Below are 23572 nucleotides of genomic sequence, written 5' to 3'. Positions count from 1 at the left end.
TCTTTTAATTTGTAAAATGAAAAACTACTTTTTATAAAACAGATATCTAAAATCTAAAAAGCAGGTCTGACAAACACCACTTATTTGCTGTGACTTAAAACATAATGTAAGGAAACAAAATAATACCCATTTCTAACAAAACTGTGAAAACACACACAAAAAAATGTTAGAACGAGGAGTCTTTAGGCCACAATAAGACCCCTAAGTATTATAAAGCTTAAAATTGATTAAGAATTCAATTACAGTAGAAAACAAAATTGGTAAAAAACTACAGCACAGAAGTTGTGCTTAAAAAAAAAGTTTAAAGGAAGGGGATGAGGAAGGTGAGAAAAAACACTACCGGACTCCTTACCCATTGCTGCTGGTGCTGGAGCTTCCTGATGGTACTTTCAGCTTGCTCCAGTTTAGCACTGGCCTCATCACTCTGCTGTTTGATGGTGGCCAGCTCCCGTTTTATGAGGTAGTTTTCCTCAGCCTCCTGGGCTCTTGTCACTTGTCCCTTAGGACATAATTTTTGTGTGTGTAAAGCAATTTAGGATAGATTCAAGAAAGACTGCCTTTGTGAGGTTTAGTTACTTACTTTGACATATTAAAAAAAAAAAATCACCTCAGAAAACAGAATAACCTAAGTAATCATTAGCCAGCAGCTTATTATTGCTCCAGCAAATTTTGGGAGACTCAATGAAAAATTCATCTGATAATCTTAAGAACAATTCCTCTTTCAGTCAATAAAAATTCAATTCATGCAATATTACTGTACATGCAGGACTAATGTTTTCAATGAATAGTGGTTAATTTTGCAGAATCCACTGATTGCCACTTTGAAATAAATACTTTAAAATAAGGTTAGCTCTACAACGTGCAAAAGATGGGCTTATTTTAATAAAAGTAACACATTGTTATCAAAAATTAAGTTTACACCCATAGATACCACCCAAAAATTATTTCCAGAAAAATGCATGTAAAATTGCATGCATTAGAATATGAATTTCTAGGTTTAGGACTTCCCTTAGATGTTAGAGAAAATGCTTTAAAAAAAAAAGCCAAAAAACTATACCTGTATCAATCTATCTGCCAAGGAAGCACTTTCCTACAAAAGGAAAAATTCAGATAGGAATATAAGAGACAGAAATAAAACAAAGGTGCTAAAATTAGGAAGAAGAAGAAACAACACATACCCAAATTCCACCTACTTTTCACTGCAATTAAAATGGGCATTTAGATTTTAAAAGAGTTTTTTATTGTATGTATTTCCATTCTTAAAGAAAAATATATCAAAATAAAGATAAATGGGAGAACATCATGTACTTCTAGAAGAAACCAAACACAAATTCCAAGAGGGTTTTTTTTTCATAACTTGGGACAAACCAATATCTTTTTAAAGCATATTTTTAAAGTATTTTTAGCATTATCCATATGGTCAAATCATTTATATGAAAGGGAGAAGGAATTTGAGTAAGCAATTCCACTTCTAAAGTGTGACAGCAATTTGTGCAACAGCAACTTCCAAAGAAACAAAGCAAGGAAAACATGACAAATGATATTAATGAGCTCAACCATAATAAACTCTAGCAATAACAGAGTAAGTAAACATTGTGGTTATGGGCTTTAATTGGTATCTAAGTATTTATAGGATTCTAAGTGCTAAAGAACACACCTAGGCCAAATAAGCCAGCAAAAAAGTATTTAATTTTCTGAAGCAAAATCCAAACTTAACACTTTCAAACAGCACCTTTATTATTCTCAAGGTTCGAGGAAATAAAAATACTTTCTCTGTGAAAATGTCTTACTCCAAAGATAAAAGACCACCTAGAAAGAGGTATAGTTTACTATAAACTGAATATTTAGTTTAAAATATATACATATAAAATTAAAATGACTTAAAGACAATTAAGAGCACAACCTTCTGCAGTTAACAAAAAAGCAGAATTATCTTCAAAGCAACTCTAATAAGATGAAGGCATTATATCCTTAATATAATGTACCTGCAATTATTATACAACAAAAATACATATGTAATAAAGTTCTGTCTTTGTGCTATGCTATTTAATATGAAACCATCAATACTTCCAAACAAAAGAAAAAATGCAAATAATCTGTATCTTCATTCATTTTGTTTCTAAATACTGACCAATCAATTTTCAGGGAAGATTTTATTTGGTAATATCATGAGGAGTATTTTTTAAACAACTAATTCGTATCTTTGGTAAAAAGAAAAAAAAACAAAAAACAAAAAACACACCAAGGGTTTGTGAATTAGGACATCTTTAATAAAACAAGTGTCTTAGACTATGCTTTTATTACTCAATATATTCTTACAGCATGAGGAAAAAGACTACAAAAGAAGTTATATCAAAAGCATAATAAAAAAACACAAAATTGCAATATCTACCCATTATTTTATATGAAATAGAGAGGAAGAGGTAACAAGTGTTATCAAAATAATTCTAAGACCCAAAAGTTTAGGCACAATTCCTGAACTGAAAATCAACAAACTACATGATGAGTTTTTATGTAAGAAATTAGTCAGTCATTTTGACTAAATTTAAAGCAAGCCTAGGCCTTAAAGAAATTCCTGCCACATTTAATATATGTCTGGACAGTCAGGGCAACATTTGAAAGTCATCTTTAAAATACTACACAGAATAGATTCTCAATTAGGTTACCCCTGAAGAACACACTTTTTAGAGATTATATAATGAGAACAAATAATATTAATATGTTACTCTATTAATAACCTTAGTTTGAAACTTTAACCTGAGAGTTCAAGGACTAGTAATGATCAATTTTTATTGACAAGTTATTTAGTTAAGCTATGCAAGCTAAGCAGTCAGTACCACAATTTTGGAGACGTGCTAGATTTTTGAGCCTTTATTTAAAATAGAAAAGTTATTGTGAATTCAACAGATGTTTAAAGAAGTAGCAATTTACTTACTTTTTCTAATGTTTCAATGCGCTGTTTTAAAAGTCTATTTTCTGTTCGTAACCTCTGCAGAAAAAAAACAAAGGTTTGTTTGCAAACATTCCTGAGAAGGAAAAATGACACCTAAATTATAGTTCATAAAATGTACTACCTTTAATAAACTGGAAAAGAGTCTAAGATAAGTCTACATTATCATCTGTGAAATTCTTAAAGGCTCAGAGTAAGAAATGCATGGAAAAAGAAATGACCATGTTTATCATTCTGCCTATGTTTGAATTTTAAATATAAGCTAGAGTACATACAGAAATAATCTTTCTTTTCTGTACCCAGCAAAAAGACTCATAATCAGTATTTACTTTTTTTTTTTTGGCCTCACCTTGCAGCTTACAGGATCTTAGTTCCTCGACCAGGGACTAAACCCAGGTCCTCAGCACTGAAAGTACCGAGTCCTAACCACTGGACTGCCAGGTAATTCCCAGTATTTTCTTATATGTCTTAACATCCCCATTAGATAGAAAAGATTCTAACTCATTTATCTCCTACAAAGACAACATAAATAATAGTCAATTGTCTATTATTAAATAAGAAACCTGAAAAATTTATATTAATAGGATAATATCAAATTGTCAGTTTAAAAGTAGATCAGTTTCCAATTATAAAGTGCTGTACATGCAAAGTTGCAAATTTCCACTCTGAAAATATAATGAGTTGTTTTCATCAAATGAATTATTTATGATGAGTTGCATCAAACTTAATTACTAGCATTTTCCTACAAAGTAAAACCTGATTTAAAAAAATACTCTGCACCTAATTATTCAATGCCCAACTCTCAGAACTCTGTCAAATTACTGCTATAAAGTATTAAATCTAACATCCTATAAATTGGTGCAGTCACTATGGAAAACAATATGGAGGTTCTCAAAAAATTAAAAATTGAGTTGCCATTTGATCCTGCAATCCCACTCCTGGGCATACATATCAAACGTGTGTGCTCAGTTGTTCAGTTATGTCCAATTCTTTGTGACCCCATGGTCTGTAGCCCACCACATTTCTTTGTCCATGGAATTTTCCAGGCAAGAATACTGAAGTGGGTTACCATTTGCTATCCAGAGGATCTTCCCAACCCAGGAATTAAACCCACATCTCTTGCATCTCCTGCAGTGGCAGGTGGATTCTTTATCACTGCACCACCTGGGAATCCCCATATATATCAAGACAAAACAGTAATTCAAAAAGATATATGCACCACTATGTTCACAGCAGCAGGATTTACAATTGCCAAGACATGGAAACAACCTAGATCTTCATCTATAGATGAATGGATAAAGAAGATGTAATACACATACACAATGGAATATTACTCAGTAGGCATAAAAAAGAATGACAATGCCACTTGCAACAACAAGGATGGTCATACTATGTGAAGTAAGGCAGAATGAGAAACACAAATACCATATGATATCACTTATAAGTGGAATCTAAAATACAACACTAATGAACATATCCATGAAACAAAAACAGACACACAGACATAGAGAACAGACTTGTGGTTGCTAAGGGGGAGACTGAGGACGGGGAAGGGATGGACTGGGAGTTTGGGACTAGCAGATGCAAACTACTATATACAGGATGGATAAACAACAAGGTCCTTCTGTATAGCAGAGAGGATGATAGTTAATATCCTGTGACAACATAACAGAAAATAATATGAAAAAGAATGTATATGCATGTAACTGAATCACTTTGCCATACAGCAAAAATTAACACACCATTGTAAGTCAGATATACAAAAAAAATCACTCTACATTAAAAAAAATCATCTCCTTTTTGTATAGTCTACCAATATAAGTCATCCCTTCATTTTGCCATCACTGTAATTTCAAACTCCCTCTTACCTTTCCTGTACCAATTTGCTCTAGAGTGCAATCTAACTTTCTTTCAACCCTACTTTTCTCTAACTTTCTGCTAAAAATGTCTTCCTTAGAAAATTTTTCTATGATTCAACCCGTTATTTTGTCAGTAAGGACTAAAATGGCACCCCACTCTGGTATTCTTGCCTGGGAAACCCCACGGGCAGCCTATGGTCCATGGGGCCACAAAGAGTAGGACACAACTGAGTGACTGAGCACAGAACATATAAAATCTCGTAAGAAAACAAAAGACTATGAATTATTGTTCTCTTATTAGGTAGACCATAAAGTGGAATATATCTTAGAGTTATTACAAAGAACTTTGCAAATTAAATTTTCTTGCTCTATTCACTAGAATATATTTGGGTGATATGAATAGATATTACCTAATATGTGATCTCAGACTACAAAATAGTTTAAGGAGAATAAAATACTTCTTGGCTACTCATAGTACATATAGTAAAATGGTCTACACAAATAAACAACTATTAAATGCTGCTAAAGTCGGGAAAGCTAAAAAATAAACAGTCTCAGTATCTTCTCAACATATTTCTTGAAAAAAAAAAAAGTAGCATTTTGTTTATTCTAAAAGACTTAGGAAGTAAAGTTCAACCAGACAATTAAGAGAATAGTTAATATTACACTTGAAATGGTTAAAAAATAATAAAATTTAAAACTAAAAACACTCACTTTGATTTCCCTTCCCACACCATTTAAATTTTCTGAAATTTTGCTGTAAATCCTAAATTCATTTTCCCCTACACAAATATGTTCCCCTATAGCAGCTACACAAATATCACTTTTTATCATCAATAAATTATCAATTCCTCATTTGTGTAATATCCACTTCCTGAGGAGATGGAAAATATATAATAGTCTTCTTGAGTTATTAAAGACTGTTTCAGGGTTACCTTGACAGTATTTTAGCAAATACAGCTTTTAAAGGTTTCCCCGGTGTCTCAGTGGTAAAGAATCTGACTGCTAAGCAGGAGACATGGGTTCAATCCCCAGGTCGGGAAGACCCCTTGCAGAAGGAAATGGCAATCCACTTCAGTATTCTTGCCTGGAGAACTCCATGGACAAAGGAGTCTGGTGGGCTACAATCCATGGGGTCGCAAAAGAGTCAAACATGATTTAACTACTAAATAACAACAATGGAAATACAAGGTACCACAAAACTTTATATATAAGGATGGAAAGTATATGCATTATTTTTTAATGATGAAAACAACCTAAATATCCCCAAATCAAGGAATATTAGTTTCAAACAACTTACTCTATTCTTTCCAGCTTACTTATTTTATGAAATAACCCAAATACAATAATAATGTGTTTAGTTGGGATAATCCATTGATCCTACCAAGTTTTCACTGTCTCTCATTCCCTAATATCCTTTCTTCCCAAAGTTCAATTTCCAATCACTGCAGACTCTCCCCTGCTTTTATTTCCCCTATCCCTTCTCTCCTTTAGTAGTCAGCATACTTACCTGGGAAACCACCACTCTGGATGAAAACACACTAACGACTCTGAGTCTCACGCAGTAAATACAATCGAAGAAAAATAAAATCATGAAGTTTATTTCAATTAACAATCACTAAATTCAGCTGGACTCAATGCATCCTAGCAATAATAATGTGTCCTTAGTCCACTCTGTCTCTTACCCTCTTAGATCACTATTTCATACTTTCCCCTCTTCAAAAGCAACTCTTCACACCCTACTGTCACTATCAGATGATAATCTTGTTTCTGAGTTCCTGAAAAAATTAAAACAATCAAAATAGAACTTCACTACATCCCACAACCACATCTGACACCTTACTACTTTTTTGCCCATATATTTTACATTTTCTCTTCTTTTTGTGGACTAATTATCTACATAGTATCTTACGATTATACACTGGAAGTGACTAAATAGATTCAAGGGATTAGATCTGATAGAGTGCCTGAAGAACTATGGACAGAGGTTCATGACATTGTACAGGGACAGGGATTAAGACCATCCCCAAGAAAAAGAAAGGCAAAATCGTTGTCTGAGAAGGCCTTACAAGTAGCCGTAAAAAGAAGAGAGGTGAAAGGTAAAGGAGAAAAGAAAAGATATACACACTTGAATGCAGAGTTCCAAAGAAAGCAAGGAGAGATAAGAAAGCCTTCCTCAGCGATCAATGCAAAGAAATAGAGGAAAACAACAGAATGGGAAAGACTAACGATCTCTTCAAGAAAATCAGAGATGCCAAGGGAACATTTCACGCAAAGATGGGCACAATAAAGGACAGAAATGCCATGGACCTAACAGAAGCAGAAAATATGAAGAAGAAGTGGCAAAAACACACAGAAGAACTGTACAAAAAATATCTTCACAACCCAGATAATCACGATGGTGTGATCACTCACCTAGAGCCAGACATCCTGGAATGCGAAGTCAAGTGGGCGATGGGAAGGCATCACTACGAACAAAGCTAGTGGAGGTGATGGAATTCTAGTTGAGCTATTTCAAATCCTAAAAGATGATGCTGTGAAAATGTTGCACTCAATATGCCAGCAAAATTGGAAAACTCAGCAGTGGGCACAGGACTGGAAAAGGTCAGCTTTCATTCCAATCTCAAAGAAAGGCAATGCCAAAGAATGCTCAAACTACCACACAACTGCACTCATCTCATGTACTAGCAAAATAATGCTCAAAATTCTCCAAGCCAGGCTTCAACAGTATGTGAACCGTGAACTTCCAGATGTTCAAGCTGGATTTAGAAAAGGCAGAGGAACCACAGAACAAATTGCCAACATCCACTGGATCCCTGAAAAAGCAAGAGAGTTCCAGAAAAACATCTACTTTTGCTTTATTGAACATGCCACTAAGCCTTTGACTGCGTGGATCACAACAAACTGTGGGAGATTCTTCAAGAGATTGTAATATCAGACCATCTGACCTGCCTCCTGAGAAATCTGTATGCAGGTCAAGAAGCAACAGTTAGAACCATACATGGAACAACAGACTGGTTCCAAATAGGAAAAGGAGTACGTCAAGGCTGTATTTTGTCACCCTGCTTATTTAACTTACATGTAGAGTACATCATGCAAAATGCCAGGCTGGATGAAGCACAAGCTGGAATCAAGACCTCCAGGAGAAATATCAATAACCTCAATATGCATATGACACCACCCTTAGGGCAGAAAGTGAAGAACTAAGGAGCCTCTTTATGAAAGTGAAAGAGGAGAGTGGAAAAAGTTGGCTTAAAACTCAACATTCAGAAAACTAAGATCATGGCATCTGGTCCCATCACTTCATGGCAAACAGATGAGGAAACAATGTAAATGGTGACAGACTTTATCTCTTTGGGCTCCAAAATCACTGCAGATGGTGACTGCAGCCATGAAATTAAAAGATGCTTGCTCCTTGGAAGAAAAGCTATGACCAATCTAGATAGCATGTTAGAAAGCAGAGACATTACTTTGCCAACAAAGGTCCGTCTAGGCAAAGCTATGGTTTTTGCAGTAGTCATGCATGAATCGGAGAAGGCAATGGCACCCTACTCCAGTACTCTTGCCTGGAAAATCCCATGGACGGAGGAGCCTGGTAGGCTGCAGACCATGGGGTCACACAGAGTCGGACACAACTGAAGCGACAGCAGTAGCAGCATGTATGGATGTGAGAGTTGGACTATAAAGAAAGCTGAGAGCCAAAGAATTGATGCTTTTGAACTGTGGTTTTGGAGAAGACTCTTGAAAGTCCCTTGGACTGCAAGGAAATCCAACCAGTCCATCCTAAAGGAGATCAATCTTGAGTATTCATTGGAAGGCCTGATGCTGAATCTGAAACTCCAATACTTTGGCCACCTGACGCAAAGAACTGACTTATTGGAAAAGACCCTGATGCTGGGAAAGATTGAAGGCAGGAGGAGAAGGGTACAACAGAGGATGACATGGTTGGATGGCATTACCAACTCAATGGACATGAGTTTGAGCAGGCTCCAGGAGTTGGTGATGGACAGGGAGGCCTGGCATGCTGCAGTCCATGTGGTCGCAAAGAGTGAGACACAACTAAGTGACTGAACTGAACTGATCTATACAGCAGACCAGGAGTCTTCCACCTCGGGCCTAAACCTCATAATCCTGCTCATTCCAGCAATTATCCTGACAATCATACATCATGAATGTTTCCTATTTAATTATGCCATCTTAACAAAAAAGGAAAGAAAAACAAATTTAAAATCTCTTCAAAATCACTACCCTAAGCATCCTGTTCCATTTCTTTCTTCCTTATAGCAAATTCCCTGAAAAATACCTATACTCTCTAACTCCAATTGTTTCTAGTTCATTCTAGTCAAGCTTTAGTTTCCAACACTTTTACTAAACTATTTCCATGTTGATAAACTCAGTCATTATTTTGTCATCCTCATTGCACAAAATCTTTCTTTAGCATTTGACACAGTAAATGACTCTCGGTGAAACACTTTTTTTTTTGTCTCTCCACTTCTAGGTGTTACAATTCCCTGTGCTTTACTGATTAGTTCTTGGTCTTCCTAGCTTTTAGATGTTGACATGCTCTCAGGCTTAATTCTTGCAGTCTTCTATCTACATCCATTTCCCAGTTAATCTCACCCACTCTCATGGCTTTTAATACTAATATAATCGTGTCAGTAGCTGTCAGATTTGTATTTCCAGCCTGTGCTCTCTCAACTCCAACTCTGAATATTTTAAGGAGCTACGTGAACAGCTCCTAGGTATCTCATACTTAATAGAGCCAAAACTGGAGCTCTTGATATTCCTTCTGTATACTTTCCCGTTGCAGCCACTGGGAACTGCATTTTCCTAATTGCTCAGGACAAAGTCCTTGATTCCTGTCCCTCTGACAACTCCACATCAGTTATACCATCCAATCATTAACACCTCAGTCCAAGCCACCACCTCCTCTTGCCTGCATTACTTTAACAGCTTTCTACTTATTTCTCTTGATTCTGTGCCTACCCTCTGCAATATACTCTCAACACAGCAACTAGAAGACCTACTGAAAACTTAAGTCATACCCTGTCATTCTCTACTGAAAACTCTGACGGCTCACCAGAGGAAAAGCTGAAGTCTTCATATGTTCAGCAACTCCCTGTATTATTTGTAACATCCAGCATCTTATGTCTTACTACTTCCTTCATTTTCATGCCGTCCTATCACTACTCCTCATCAGCACTCTCCTGACCAGACTCAGCTCTCCTTATATATCTAGCTCCCTCACTTCCTTCAGGTCTTTATTCAAAGGAAAGTGGTCAATTACTCTAAATTTTTAATCCAAACACCATCAGTTTATTTGCCCTTCCTTAAGATTTTTCCCCCTCTGTTTTACACTTATCACCATCTAAAATACTGTACATTTTACCCATTGTATATTTTCCACACTAGAATGCAAGCATCACGAGGGAAGGAATTGGTCTGTTTCATAAACACATCTCAAATACCTAGAACAGTGTTTGGGTATGCAGTAGGCACTGTAGGTATCTGTTAAATGAATGATTTCTTCAATAAATTATGCTCTTGTTTCCCCACTGGATTTTATTAAGTAGCTATTCATTTTTTAATGAAAAGCTTGTAAAGCCACAGAAAAACTGGCATACAAGTCCTTTTTAGATAACAATACATTAAAGTTTCTCTTGGCAAGCAGCACAATGTATACACTTAAGAACATGTATGAATCTAACACTAACCCAAATCAGAGTTCTAACCCTTGACAATCTTCTATCAACATGTCCTTGCGTGCTTAGTCACTCAGTCATGTCCTACTCTTTGAGACCCCATGGACTGTAGCCCTCCAGGCTCCTCTGTTCATGGGTTTCTCCAGGCAAGAACACTGGAGAGGGTTGCCATTTCCTTCTCCAGGCAATCGTTCCAACCCAGAGATCGAACTCAGGTTTCCTGCATTGTATGTGGATTCTTTACCATCTAAGCCACCAGGGAAGGAAGCCCTCTATCAATATAACCACTAGCATATTATTTGAGCTTCCTGAATCTTCATTTCTTCACAGAAAGATGAACAACCGTTTCAGAAGGTTACCAAAGATTAAATATAAATTATCATTTATATATTGTGTTGAATAAATGTGCAAATACTAGTACTTTATATTGATTGTTTAATATAATTCCTGAATGACTTAAATAACACTTGTCATGTTTGTATTATTTATGTCAGGCAGTGAAAACAGATGTTTTATATATGTATAAAAATATATTTTATATATATGCTCTAGTTTTCAGCATATCTGGAATATCTCATAATTTTTGAAGTAAAAAATATCCAAATCTGACTAATAACCAGTCAGAATTTCTAACTCCTCTTCACAGGACTTAAATCTCTATGCCCCAAAGCACAAATTTAAACATAAATCATATGTCTATCTTAAATACAGCAGGGGATAAAGGCTCTTCTTTTTTAAAGATCTGTGGTTTACCCTAAATAAGCTAGAATTTTAGTATTTCTTACCTCCTCCCCCTCAGGTAGAACATCAAGAGATTGGAAGAAGATACTGACAAAGGTGTTTCTATTTACCAAAAATTTCACACGGTAAAATGTAACATTCACCGTATGAAATTGTTATTAACAAAATCTTCCTATAACACTTTCAGAGAAAGAATGGAAAATACTTAAAAGTCACTTTCTTGATCAAGAAGCTGACAGATAGAATTCTTAGCATAAGTTATTGACCTGAAGGTCAAACATTAAACACATGTCACAACATCAAAGAATGATCTTTTACTTCTACATCAAAATATCATCACAATTTCTTTATCCATCCATCTGCTGACAGACATGAAAGTTGCTTCCATGTCCTGACTATTGTAAATAGTGCTGGATGAACACTGGGGTACACGTGTGCTTATGAATTATGGTTTTCTCAGTATATGCCTAGATGTGGGTAATACTGTGGTTTCATTCCTAGTTTTTTAAGGACCCTCTATGCTGTCCATAGTGGCTATATCAATTTACATTCCCATCAATGGTGCAAGAGGGTTTCCTTTACTCCACATCCACTTCAGCATTTACTGTTTGCAAATTTTTTGATGATGGCACTTCTGACCAGTGTGGGATGATAACTCATTGTAGTTTTTATTTGCATTTCTCTAATAATGAGCCATGTTGAGCATCTTTTCATGTGTTTGTTGGGCCATTTATATGTTTTCTTTGAAGAAATGTCTGTTTAGGTCTGCAGCCTATTTTTTGACTGGATTTTTTTGCTTTTCAAATATTGGGCTGCAACGAGTTGCTTGTGCATTTTGGAGATTAACATTTACAATAGCCAGGATATGAAAGCAACCAATGGGTCCACTGGCAGATGAATGAATAAAAAGAGTTGTGGTACATATATACAATGGAATATTACTCGGCCATAAAAAGGAACAAATTTGAGTCAGTTGAACTGATGTGGATGAACCTAGAGCCTTTTATACAGAGTGAAGTCAGAAAGAAAAAAACAAATACCGTATATTAACACATATATATGGCGTCTAGAAAGATGGTACTGATGAACCTATTTGCAGGGCAACAATGGTGACACAGACAGAGAACAGACTTGTGGACAGTGGGGGAAGGAGAGAGTTCAAAGTTCAAAGAGTGGCACTGAAACACATATATTACATTGTGTAAAACAGAGCTAGTGGGAAGCTGCTATATTGACATGAGGGAGCTCAACCAAGGGCTCTATAACAACTTAGAGGGATAGATGGGTGGGGGGAGGGTCACCAGGGAGGAAACATGATTACTTATAGCTGATTCATGTTGCTGTACAGCAGAAATCAATACAACCTTGTAAAACAATTATCCTCCAATTTAAAATAAACAAAAAAAATACAATATCTACAAACTGCAATAAAATGGGGGAAAAAATCACATAATTATGATCATACCATTTGTGAAAAGAACAATATAAAATTATCTCCCGAAGGCTTTTAGAACCAAAGCAAGAAAGTACTAGTTTAACACAATTAATTCCCTTGTAAAAGGGACCTTGTGGGAGGGGAAGGGAATGTGAATAAGGAATGGCTCCAAGAATACATGGCTAATTAACTGTAAATAACGTGGTCTTCTGATTATGACTGAGAATAATTGCCAGATCCAACTTAAAAATCAGACATGTGCAAACAAAGTTTAAAAAGTACAGTTACACAAAAATTGTTTTGGCTTTGCCCTTTAAGGAGCAGGAGGAATGAGGAAAGGAAAGAAAATGGTACAAGAGTAAAAAAGAACTAAGTGGAAACAAGATTTTATAAAAGGACCTATCTTTGAAATCAGCATACTTTATTTACCCAAAGAATTCCACTAACTTTTTAAATGTTTTTCCCCAGATTCTTCTCTATAAACAACTTTATAAGCCATCTGTTTTTGCCTAAAACATGTTTGAAAGTATTTTGTGAGGTATGTCAACTCTTACTTTACCCAAAAATAAAAATTTGAAAAAAACTGCAAATATAGGCTACAGTCTGCTAGATCTTTTTGAAAAGGTCTTTTGATATTCCTACATATGTGACTTAATCTTAGAAAAAAAACTTCAAGAGCAAGGATTGTTCATAGAACTGAGGGTTTGTTTTTTTTTTTTTTTTTCCCAACAACAAAGCATGATGAAATGAACAGGATGGTTTCCCCATCCTCAGATTCTTGATCTGCAGTTCCGAATAACCCATGGTCTCGCCCCAGTCATCAGGATGGCGTACTTTTTACTTTCAGTAGGTTGAAGTGGAGGGTATGATTTAATATTACTCTTACTCATGGAACCTAAAAGAAAAGCAAACAGTAGAGCAGCAGTTGGATGACAGACCTTTTTTTTTTTAAAAAAAAAAAAAAAGGAAAAAAATCCACAGGGGTCTTTTCTTTCTCTCTCTGTCTCTCTGAAAAATTTAGAAGTATCTATTTCCAACAGGTAGTAAGTAGGTGATAGAAATGGAAATGAAAGAAAGACAGAGTTGATGAGGGAAGAAATTGTGTTCCAGGAGGCTTTTGAGAAGGATTATGGTAAGAAAGAGTAGCAATTTAGCAGAACTCATTCCCTAGTAAAAAGGGCCTGCCTGTAGGATGTGACTAGTGAAGTCTTATTTTATAGCAAGGCTGAATTAATACATGGCTAGTGAAACTGTAAATAAGATGGTCATCAAATGTCTTGTTAGGTCCAAGTTAAAAATCAGACACATTCAAACATACAGTTGTGTTTTGTTTTGTTTTTTAAAGTGGAGTCATTTAATAAATTTGTTTTTTCTTTTTCTTTTGCAGGAGTTAGGGAGAAAATAAAAGGTAAGAAATTGGATCAGCCAGTCACCGAGTTCCTTCACTAACTCACATTTCTATCCATTATCCCCATCTTGAAATATCAGCATAAGAGCCAATCTAATTTTCCTTAACACACAGCTTACACAATGCTAAAGGATCCACAACAGTTTCTAGCCTACAGGGATACAAACAGTTTGTAAGATGCACATGTGAACTTACATGCCCTTCAGACTGAAAACCTACCTGTTTCTCTCAACAGTAATTAAAATATGACCTTTGCTTAGAGATTGGAAGATTGAATTAGTCAAAGCTTTTTGCTTCTCTAAAGCAGCCAAAATTATTTCTAATGCAATAATCTCCTCTATTTGGTCTCCCTTATACTATACTGCTTTTAGTCTCAGCATGTTATAGATTATCTTCTCTGTAACTTTTTAAAACATGCTTAAATGGAATGATAATTATTCTTCCCCCAAAGAAGTATTTTCTCCTGATGACCTGCCAATAAATCCAGAAAAAGGAAAAGCTGCTTTCTTCCATATTAGAATGAAAACCACTTCAGTCACATTATTTTTTGAAATGTCTGTTTTTAACTATAACCTAGTGGGATGGTAAATTTATCAATAAATAAATACAAACACCATCATTAAATCTACAATATATCAACATATGTCACATTACCTAACATATATTGCCAAATAACTGACTTCAATCAAGTTATGTTCAGTACTTTTAAAAGTTCTAAGATACTTACTTTAATTTCAACTTGTTCTTCCATTTCTTTAGTTTTTATTGTAGTATATTCCTTTTCAAGCCTAAGAGGGGAAAAAGAAAGTTAAAGGTATGCTTTCATTCCAATTTAGTTACAGAAATTATAAAATTTAAAGCCATATATTAACACAAAATACAATTTTGCTATGTTCCCCTTAACTTATGATTTGCAATATTTGAAATCAGAAAAATCATCTCAATAGTTGTATGCGTTTTCACACAAAAAAAATTATTTCAAAAACAAACAAACAAACAAGAGGCTTCCTTGGTGGTCCAGTGGCTACGATTCTAGGCTCCCATTGCAGGGGCCCGGGGTGCAATCCCTGGTCAGGGAACTAGATCCCATGTCCCACAACTCAGTTCAATTGCTGCAACTAAAAAAATCCCACATGCCACAACTAAAGATCCTGCATGCCTCAACAAAGATCAACAATCTCGCATGTTACAACTAAGACCTGGTACAGTCAAATAAATAATAGGATAAATATTTTAAAATAATGATAAAAATAAGAACCACAGAAAAGTAAGCTTTAAAAAGCAAAATGCTATAAATATAAAGCACAAAACATAGAACTGAGCTTATAGATTCTATTTAGCCCTTTACTTACAAAAGAACCACCTATCCTTCCCCCTCAAATTGGAATACATTGACAAAATTCAATTGGATCTTAACTAAGCTTGACTAAGAAATCTGTAAGGGGAGAAAAGGAACAACTGCTCCTACCAAAAAAAATTCCAGTTAATAAATGTGGAAAGAATGAGGCAAATATAAAAATCACCATTAGAGCTCCACAATAAATAACTGCCATCGGCAAGAAAAATGGATGCTAAAATCGGTGGGTAGAAGTTTAAACGCAATCTCAGAGTATCTCTCCCAAAATGTTTAGTAATTACAAAGGAAAAAAATAGAAAATTTATAGTATAGGATCTTAGCAGACAACATCTGAGCCAAATGATCAAGGTTAACATCACTAGTAATGCATACACACATCACACACTCCGTGTTAAGACGTACTGAGAAAGGCACCTCACCTCTGTGGTATACTACCCAGTAACGCATACCCTCAATCTAATCAAGAGAAATCATTAAACCCCAACTGAAGGACATTCTAAATAAATTACATTTGGCCAGCTCAATCAGAAGTGTCAAGGTCAGAAAACATAAGAAAAGATTAAGGAACTGTCACAGACTGTAAGACAGTAAGAAATGAGAAACAAATGTAAGGTACTATATTTGCAACTTTACTATTAAAGCATAAAATTATCTTAAAAAATTACTGGCCATCCAAAAATTAGTACTACCAAGTTTATTTTTTTAAATATTGTTCTCAATCAAAAATGTTAATAACAAGTTTAACCCTCCAAATAATAACCAAGCTCCACATAACTTATAGCTCCTTTCAAAAATCAAGTTCTCCCTCAAGAGACAAGAACCTATTATTTACTATGTTTAATCTCACTCACTTTTACTTTCTTTTACTTTCAGTCTCACTTAGCTCACAGAACACTTTTGTATTGTAGTAAAATACATATAACAAATTTTACCATCTTCACTATTTTTAAATGTTCGATTCAGTGGTCTCTCCCAGTGGCGCTAGTGGTAATCTGCCTGCTAATGCAGGAGATATAAGAGATGGGGTGGTCGATCCCCAGGCCAGGAAGATCCCCTGGAATAGGAAATAGCAACCCATTCCAGTATTCTTGCCTGGAGAAACCCATGTACAGAGGAGCCTGGCGAGCTACAGTCCATGCGATGTCAAAGTCAAGCACTACTGAGTGCATGCATTCACACATACACACACACAGAGAAGGCTGTGAAGCTGTCACCACCACCACGTCCACAGCTTTTTTCATCTTAAAAAATGAAACTCTATACCTGTGAAAGAATAACATTCCCCTGCCCCTCTCACCAGGTCTTGACAACAACCGTTTTATGCTCTATGTATGTGAGTCTGAACACTAAATATCTCACAGAAATGGAATTATACAGTATTTGTCCTGTCGTGACTGGTTTATTTCACTCAGTATCATGTCTCCATAGTTTACCCATATTATGCTGTATACTGAGCATCATTTTATGTGCCTACTGACCACTTATATCTCTTTGGAGAAATGTCCATTCAAATCCACTATCCATTTTTAAATTCAGCTGTTTGGCTTTGGCTGTTGAGTTTTAAGAGTTCTCTATATAGATATTAATATATCTATATATTAATATATAGATAAGAGTAAATAGATAATATATAGGTAAGAGTTCTCTATATAGATATTAACCTTTTATCAGATATGTGATTTGTAATTGTTTTCTCCCATTCTGTGGATTGTCTTTTCTGTTAAGTGTCTTTCTTAGAATACACAAAAATTTTTGAACGTATTTTATTTTTAAATTTTAAGAGTCTCTAATGGATAGACCTAACAGAAGCAGAAGATATTAAGAAGAGGTGGCAAGAATGCACAGAAGAACTATACAAAAAAGCATCTTCATGACCAAGATAATCACGATGGTGTGATCACTCACCTAGAGCCAGACATCCTGGAATGTGAAGTCAAGTGGGCCTTAGAAAGCATCACTATGAACAAAGCTAGTGGAGGTGATGGAATTCCAGTTAAGCTATTTCAAATCCTGAAAGATGACGCTGTGACAGTGCTGCACTCAGTATGCCAGCACATTTGGAAAACTCAGCAGTGGCCACAGGACTGGAAAAGGTCAGTTTTCATTCCAATCCCAAAGAAAGGCAATGCCAAAGAATGCTCCAACCAGCACACAATTGCACTCATCTCACATGCTAGTAAAGTAATGCTCAAAATTCTCCAAGCCAGGCTTCAGCAATACATGGACCGTGAACTTCCAGATGTTCAAGCTTGTTTTAGAAAAAGCAGAGGAACCAGATATCAAATTGCCAACATCCACTGGATCATGGAAAAAGCAAAAGAGTTCCAGAAAAACATCTATTTCTGCTTTATTGACTATGCCAAAGCCTTTGACTGTGTGGATCACAATAAACTGTGGAAAATTCTGAAGGAGATGGGCATACCAGACCACCTGACCTGCCTCTTGAGAAACCTATATGCAGGTCAGGAAGCAACAGTTAGAACTGGACATGGAACAACAGACTGGTTCCAAATAGGAAAAGGACTACGTCAAGGCTGTATACTGTCACCCTGCTTATTTAACTTATATGCAGAATAGATCATGAGAAATGCTGGGCTGGAAGAAGCACAAGCTGGAATCAAGATTGCCAGGAGATATCAATAACCTCAGATATGAGGATGACACCACCCTTATGGCAGAAAGTGAAGAGGAACTAAAAAGCCTCTTGATGAAAGTGAAAGTGGAGAGTGAAAAAGTTGGCTTAAAGCTCAACATTCAGAAAACGAAGATCATGGCATCTGGTCCCATCACTTCATGGGAAATAGATGGGGAAACAGTGGAAACAGTGTCAGACTTTATTTTTTTGGGCTCCAAAATCACTGCAGATGGTGACTGCAGCCATGAAATTAAAAGACGCTTACTCCTTGGAAGAAAAGTTATGACCAACCTAGATAGCATATTCAAAAGCAGAGACATTACTTTGCCAACAAAGGTCTGTCTAGTCAAGGCTATGGTTTTTCCAGTGGTCACGTATGGATGTGAGAGTTGGACTGTGAAGAAAGCTGAGCGCCGAAGAATTGATACTTTTGAACTGTGGTGTTGGAGAAGACTATTGAGAGTCCCTTGGACTACAAGGAGATCCAACCAGTCCATTCTGAAGGAGATCAGTCCTGGGATTTCTTTGGAGGGAATGATGCTGAAGCTGAAACTCCAGTACTTTGGCCACCTCATGCGAAGAGTTGACTCACTGGAAAGACTCTGATGCTGGGAGGGATTGGGGGTAGGAGGAAAAGGGGACAACAGAGGATGAGATGGCTGGATGGCATCACTGACTCGATGGACGCGAGTCTGAGTGAACTCCGGGAGTTGGTGATGGACAGGGAGGCCTGGTGTGCTGCGACTCATGGGGTCACAAAGAGTCGGACACGACTGAGCTACTGAACTGAACTGAACTGAACTGAATACTTAACTCCATCATCACCATTTTAACTTTCAATTCTAACTGTAAGCAAGATAAGGCAGTACTGCCAAGCATCTATTAGCTGGATAAGGTAAGAAGCTGCTCCATCTGATTTTTCTTGCTTAGTTCTCTCAGGGCACACTCCTTCTGGAGCAAAATTTTCTGAAATTGCCCCTCTGACTTGGAATCCCGGATATTTTTATATCCCAGAGTAACGTACCACAGTAAGAACTGGAGCATGACAGGTTTGCCTTACTTTCATAAAGTAGTAGAAGGCAGACTGTAAAAGGGAAGGTAGAAAGGAACACAAAGATACTGTAATGAAGAACAGACCTGACTCCACATTGGATCTACTCCTTTAGCTCTAACCTTTGTGTTTTATTACCTGTGCTTAATCATTCTGGCTCTGAACTGTTGTACAAAGATGTTGCCTAGATACATGAGCCTGAAATACAAATGAGAGCCCATTCTCAAGGCTCCGCCTCCCAGGCTTGATCATTAAAAGGACAGCACTTTTCTATTCATATGGAGATAAGAAGATGTAAAACGAAGAAAATTTGTCTTGTTGGGGGTTTATAGGAACATTGTGATCAGATCTGTGGACTGCTGCAAAAAAAAGAATTCCAGCACCAAGACATCTGCAACAACCAGCTACCCTCACTCCCCTGTTAGCATTAAACAGGCCTAAATCCTAACTCAGGTAAGATTGTTCATTGGGACACCAATCCTCCATCTTCTTAGTCTGCTGGCTTTCCAAATAAAGGCACTATTCCTTGACTCTTGATTAACTGGCCTGTCATGTGGTGACTATTCTATGCTTGAACTCAGTAAAAATACCTCTAACTCAGGAATATTATCATGCAGATAAAAGTTAGGAAAGAATATAAATGGAAATATCTATTACTTATATAAATTTATATAAATATAAATTAATTTATATAAACATTTATATAAATATAAATGATATAAATATAAATGTTGACCATGCTCTGAACATTTTCCTGGGCCCCAGCGGACTAGACTGTGTATACAGTTTAAAGACACATAGACTATGCATCTCTTACATGACAAATTAATAACCTGTTATATTGACAAAGACCCTGATGCTGGGAAAGACTGAAGGCAGGAGGAGATGGGGACGACAGAGGATGAGAGTCATGAGTTTGGACATGAGTTTGAGCAAGCTCTGGGAGTTGGTGATGGACAGGGTAGCCTGGCATACTGTAGTCCATAGGGTCGCAAAGACTCAGACAGGACTAAGAGACTGAACTGAACTGAAACTATAACTGTAATAAGCTATTTACTTCCCTGCTCTCCCATCATCCTATGTACAGGAAGTTTGAACCTTTTTCAGAGCCAGGTCCAAGTCTAAGTTCATTATATTCTGAGAGTGGTACTTATTAGAAACAGATGAAACTCATCCTTTAATACTGATAAAACATTACTCTCCAGAATATGCATAATAAGCAGTAAGAAGTAGATATTGCAATGGAAAAGGAAGGCAAGTACCAATAAAAGGAAAAAAACATAAGCATATTCGTTATGGTGACCTGTGATCAGGGATCTTTGGTTACTACTGTAAAAGATTACAACTTACTAAAGGATCAAATGATTAGCATTTTTTAGCAATAAAGTACTTTTAAATTAAGGTTAAGAGGCAGAAACTGAGATGGTTCCTAAGGTTTTATAGAACAGAACAGCTTTTCAGTCTAAAATGTCTCAAAATGATGCTGCGATATAATTGGTTATTAGTAATTTCACAGGTAATTTATTAACAATACTAGCTGAACATGATAGATTATCTGTTTTCACAAATTAGAGTTAACTAATTTTAATAACAAAATATTTACTCATATTCTAATATATTTTTGGAGTAGGAATCTCTATGAGAGTACACTGAACATGTTAATGTCATTTTATTATGCAGCAGCAAAGATATTAAGAACTGTGAGGCTAGTACTGCTATCATTTTAAAGCAACTCGTACCACATTAACAAGTGTCAGGAATGCTAATTATGACCTCAGGTTAAGATTTATTTAACTGTTGAAAGCTAGAAGAATAAGAGCTATTGTTCTTTTTTTTTTTTTTTTCCGGAAACTGATCCGATTTCTTTATTTTTGGGTTTGCTTATATACCTTTTGTTACACATAGGGATGAATACAGAGTCACGAGCGGGTCAGCAGTCCCGACCTTTATCAAAATCAGGTGCTTCACATAAATGTATAAAAAAAGGTCTTAGGGATATTACATCATCTTCTGGCCATGAGTGAGACCTGCTGACATTTTATGATCCTTTCTTTCTGATAACCAAAAAACTTATTTTTTCCAAGTGTGTTTTTTCTCAAACCAGGCACCACCCTCCAAATAAAGCTGCATTCGTATAGGGTGAGGGTGTAGTGAGTTACAATCAAGAAAGGAATTTATTTAACCCAAGGTTAACAGGATTAATCTTAAAGGTTAATACTTATTTCTCCTATATGTTAGTTATATTCATTAGAAGGGTAGGGAACATGGAGATTTAGCAGCAAACATCAGCCCAACAAATGAAAATCCTTTCACCAATGCTCCCCTTAAGATCTATTTAGTCTTAAGATATGATAAAGTTACATTCTTACATAGCAAGGACACAGTGATTTATAACAAAGTACAGTGATCTATTACAAAAGAGAAAATCCATTAGCTCAAAAAGTCTAGTATTGCTAACATCAAAAACTACTGTATTTCCTTTCCTATATTCCAAATACATTGATTAATATATTCCCAAGTGCCTAAGGATATGGAGGCCTGGCAGCAATCATTGACTCAACAAGAAGAAAAAGCCCTATGCTAATTAAGACTCTCAAAATACTCCAAAACTCTGTGCTGTTTATGGTTAAGAGGCAGTAAACAATCATGTGGCAGGAGTATGGATAATCCTGTCACACAAGCTAGTCTGTCAGCAGACAGGTTTGACCTGAGACATCCTTGTCCCACCCAGAGCAGGGAATTAGCAGCAATTATTGACACAACAAATGAGAAAACCCTTCACCAATATAATTCCTAACCAACCCATTATACTAATAATTTCTAACTCCCCAAAATAATTTGCCTTTAGTAAGTCTAAAACATCTCGTGCCTCTCAGATTGGGAGGCTGTAAATCACATGTGGCCGGACTAACCTATACAGGTGGGCTAGAACCTTCAGAGCAGTCCATAAGCTGAAACACTCTTGTCACGCCCAAGAATTTTTATTGCCTTGGAGCTGCACGTTTACTCCTTCTCCGAGAGAAACGGTTATGGGGGAGAGCCCCCCGTAAAGTCAGAGGTGTAGGTGAGAGCATAAAACAGACTCTGGTTTTGGGGTAGATGCTCGGGAACAGGGGGTTTCCTGAGGCTTGATCACGCCTTTGCGTATGCCAAGCCTCCTTCCTAATGACCTTTGCCATGGGCGGAGTTCCTCACGCTGGCCCCGGCATAGCCCCATTTTTTGTTTAATTTAATCAGGTGCAGGTCAGTTGAGAGCTTCTGAATGCTTTTCTGGAGAATCCTTCGAATAGCCTGTTCCGGGCGCCACTTGCCGGGGTCCAGTCCCGGTGGATCCAGGGTGATTCAAAGGTGGGGGGACGGAGCCGGCGTCTTTGGAAAAATACATATTTAATCACAGATATAGAGAGATTAGAAATGGATAGTGTAGTAGGAAGATTAGTGGAGAAAAGGAGGCTGAATAACTTGGATTACGTGGAATAGCATCCATGCTCCAGATGGGAATTCAGCCAGAAAAATGGGAGCAAGAAAGAAGCGACATGGGGGAATCAGTCTTTCCGGAAACTGATCCCAGAGCTATTGTTCTTAACACTTTTATTATTATTTCAGAAATCAAACTTTACGTGACAAGACTGCTTATCTCGAACTTTAATGAAATACATACAAAACAAGTTTCACTAGAAAGTAATTCCAGTTGAGCTATATAAAATCCTGAAAGATGATGCTGTCAAAGTGCTGCACTCAATATGCCAGCACATTTGGAAAACTCAGCAGTGGCCACAGGACTGGAAAAGGTCAGTTTTCATTCCAATCCCTAAGAAAGGCAATGCCAAAGAATGCTCAAACTACCGCACAATTGCACTCATCTCACACACTAGTAAAGTAATGCTCAATATTCTCCAAGTCAGGCTTCAGCAATACGTGGACCGTGAACTTCCAGATGTTCAAGCTTGTTTTAGAAAAGGCAGAGGAACCAGAGATCAAATTGCCAACATCCACTGGATCATCGAAAAAGCCAAGAGAGTTCCAGAAAAACATTATTTCTGCTTTATTGACTATGCCAAAGTCTTTGACTGTGTGGATCACAATAGACTGTGGAAAATTCTGGAAGAGATGGGCATACCAGACCACCTGACCTGCCTCTTGAGAAACCTATATGCAGGTCAGGAAGCAAGTTAGAACTGGACATGGAACAACAGACTGGTTCCAAATAGGAAAAGGAGTACGTCAAGGCTGTATATTGTCACCCTACTTATTTAACTTATATGCAGAGTACATCATGAGAAACGCTCGGCTGGAAGAAGCACTAGTTGGAATCAAGGTTGCCGGGAGAAATATCAATAACCTCAGATATGAGGATGACACCACCCTTATGGCAGAAAGTGAAGAGGAACTAAAAAGCCTCTTGATGAAAGTGAAAGTGGAGAGTGAAAAAGT

The 23572-nt window shown here is 36.6% G+C and overlaps 1 protein-coding gene across 4 annotated transcripts in view; it reads right to left on the bottom strand.

Moving 5' to 3' along the window:
* The window catches only part of EVI5 (ecotropic viral integration site 5), a 170289-nt gene that overhangs the window by 115435 nt on the left and 31282 nt on the right, over positions 1–23572 (bottom strand). For 2 of the 4 annotated variants that reach the window (XM_068966549.1, XM_068966551.1), the window contains exons 9-12: positions 14823–14883; positions 2936–2989; positions 1058–1090; positions 353–499 (exon numbers count right to left, since the gene is read on the bottom strand). In XM_068966549.1, the coding sequence (XP_068822650.1) occupies positions 353–499; positions 1058–1090; positions 2936–2989; positions 14823–14883 (295 nt within the window). The remainder of the gene's footprint in view (positions 1–352; positions 500–1057; positions 1091–2935; positions 2990–14822; positions 14884–23572) is intronic. The other 2 variants (XM_068966550.1, XM_068966552.1) reach the window with 2 other exon arrangements.

This window comes from Capricornis sumatraensis, chromosome 2, assembly GCF_032405125.1.
Source record: "Capricornis sumatraensis isolate serow.1 chromosome 2, serow.2, whole genome shotgun sequence".
In the NCBI taxonomy this organism is placed as follows: Eukaryota; Metazoa; Chordata; class Mammalia; order Artiodactyla; family Bovidae; genus Capricornis; species Capricornis sumatraensis.
Note: the sequence above shows the minus strand (reverse complement) of the source record. Positions and strands in the feature narration are given on the sequence as shown.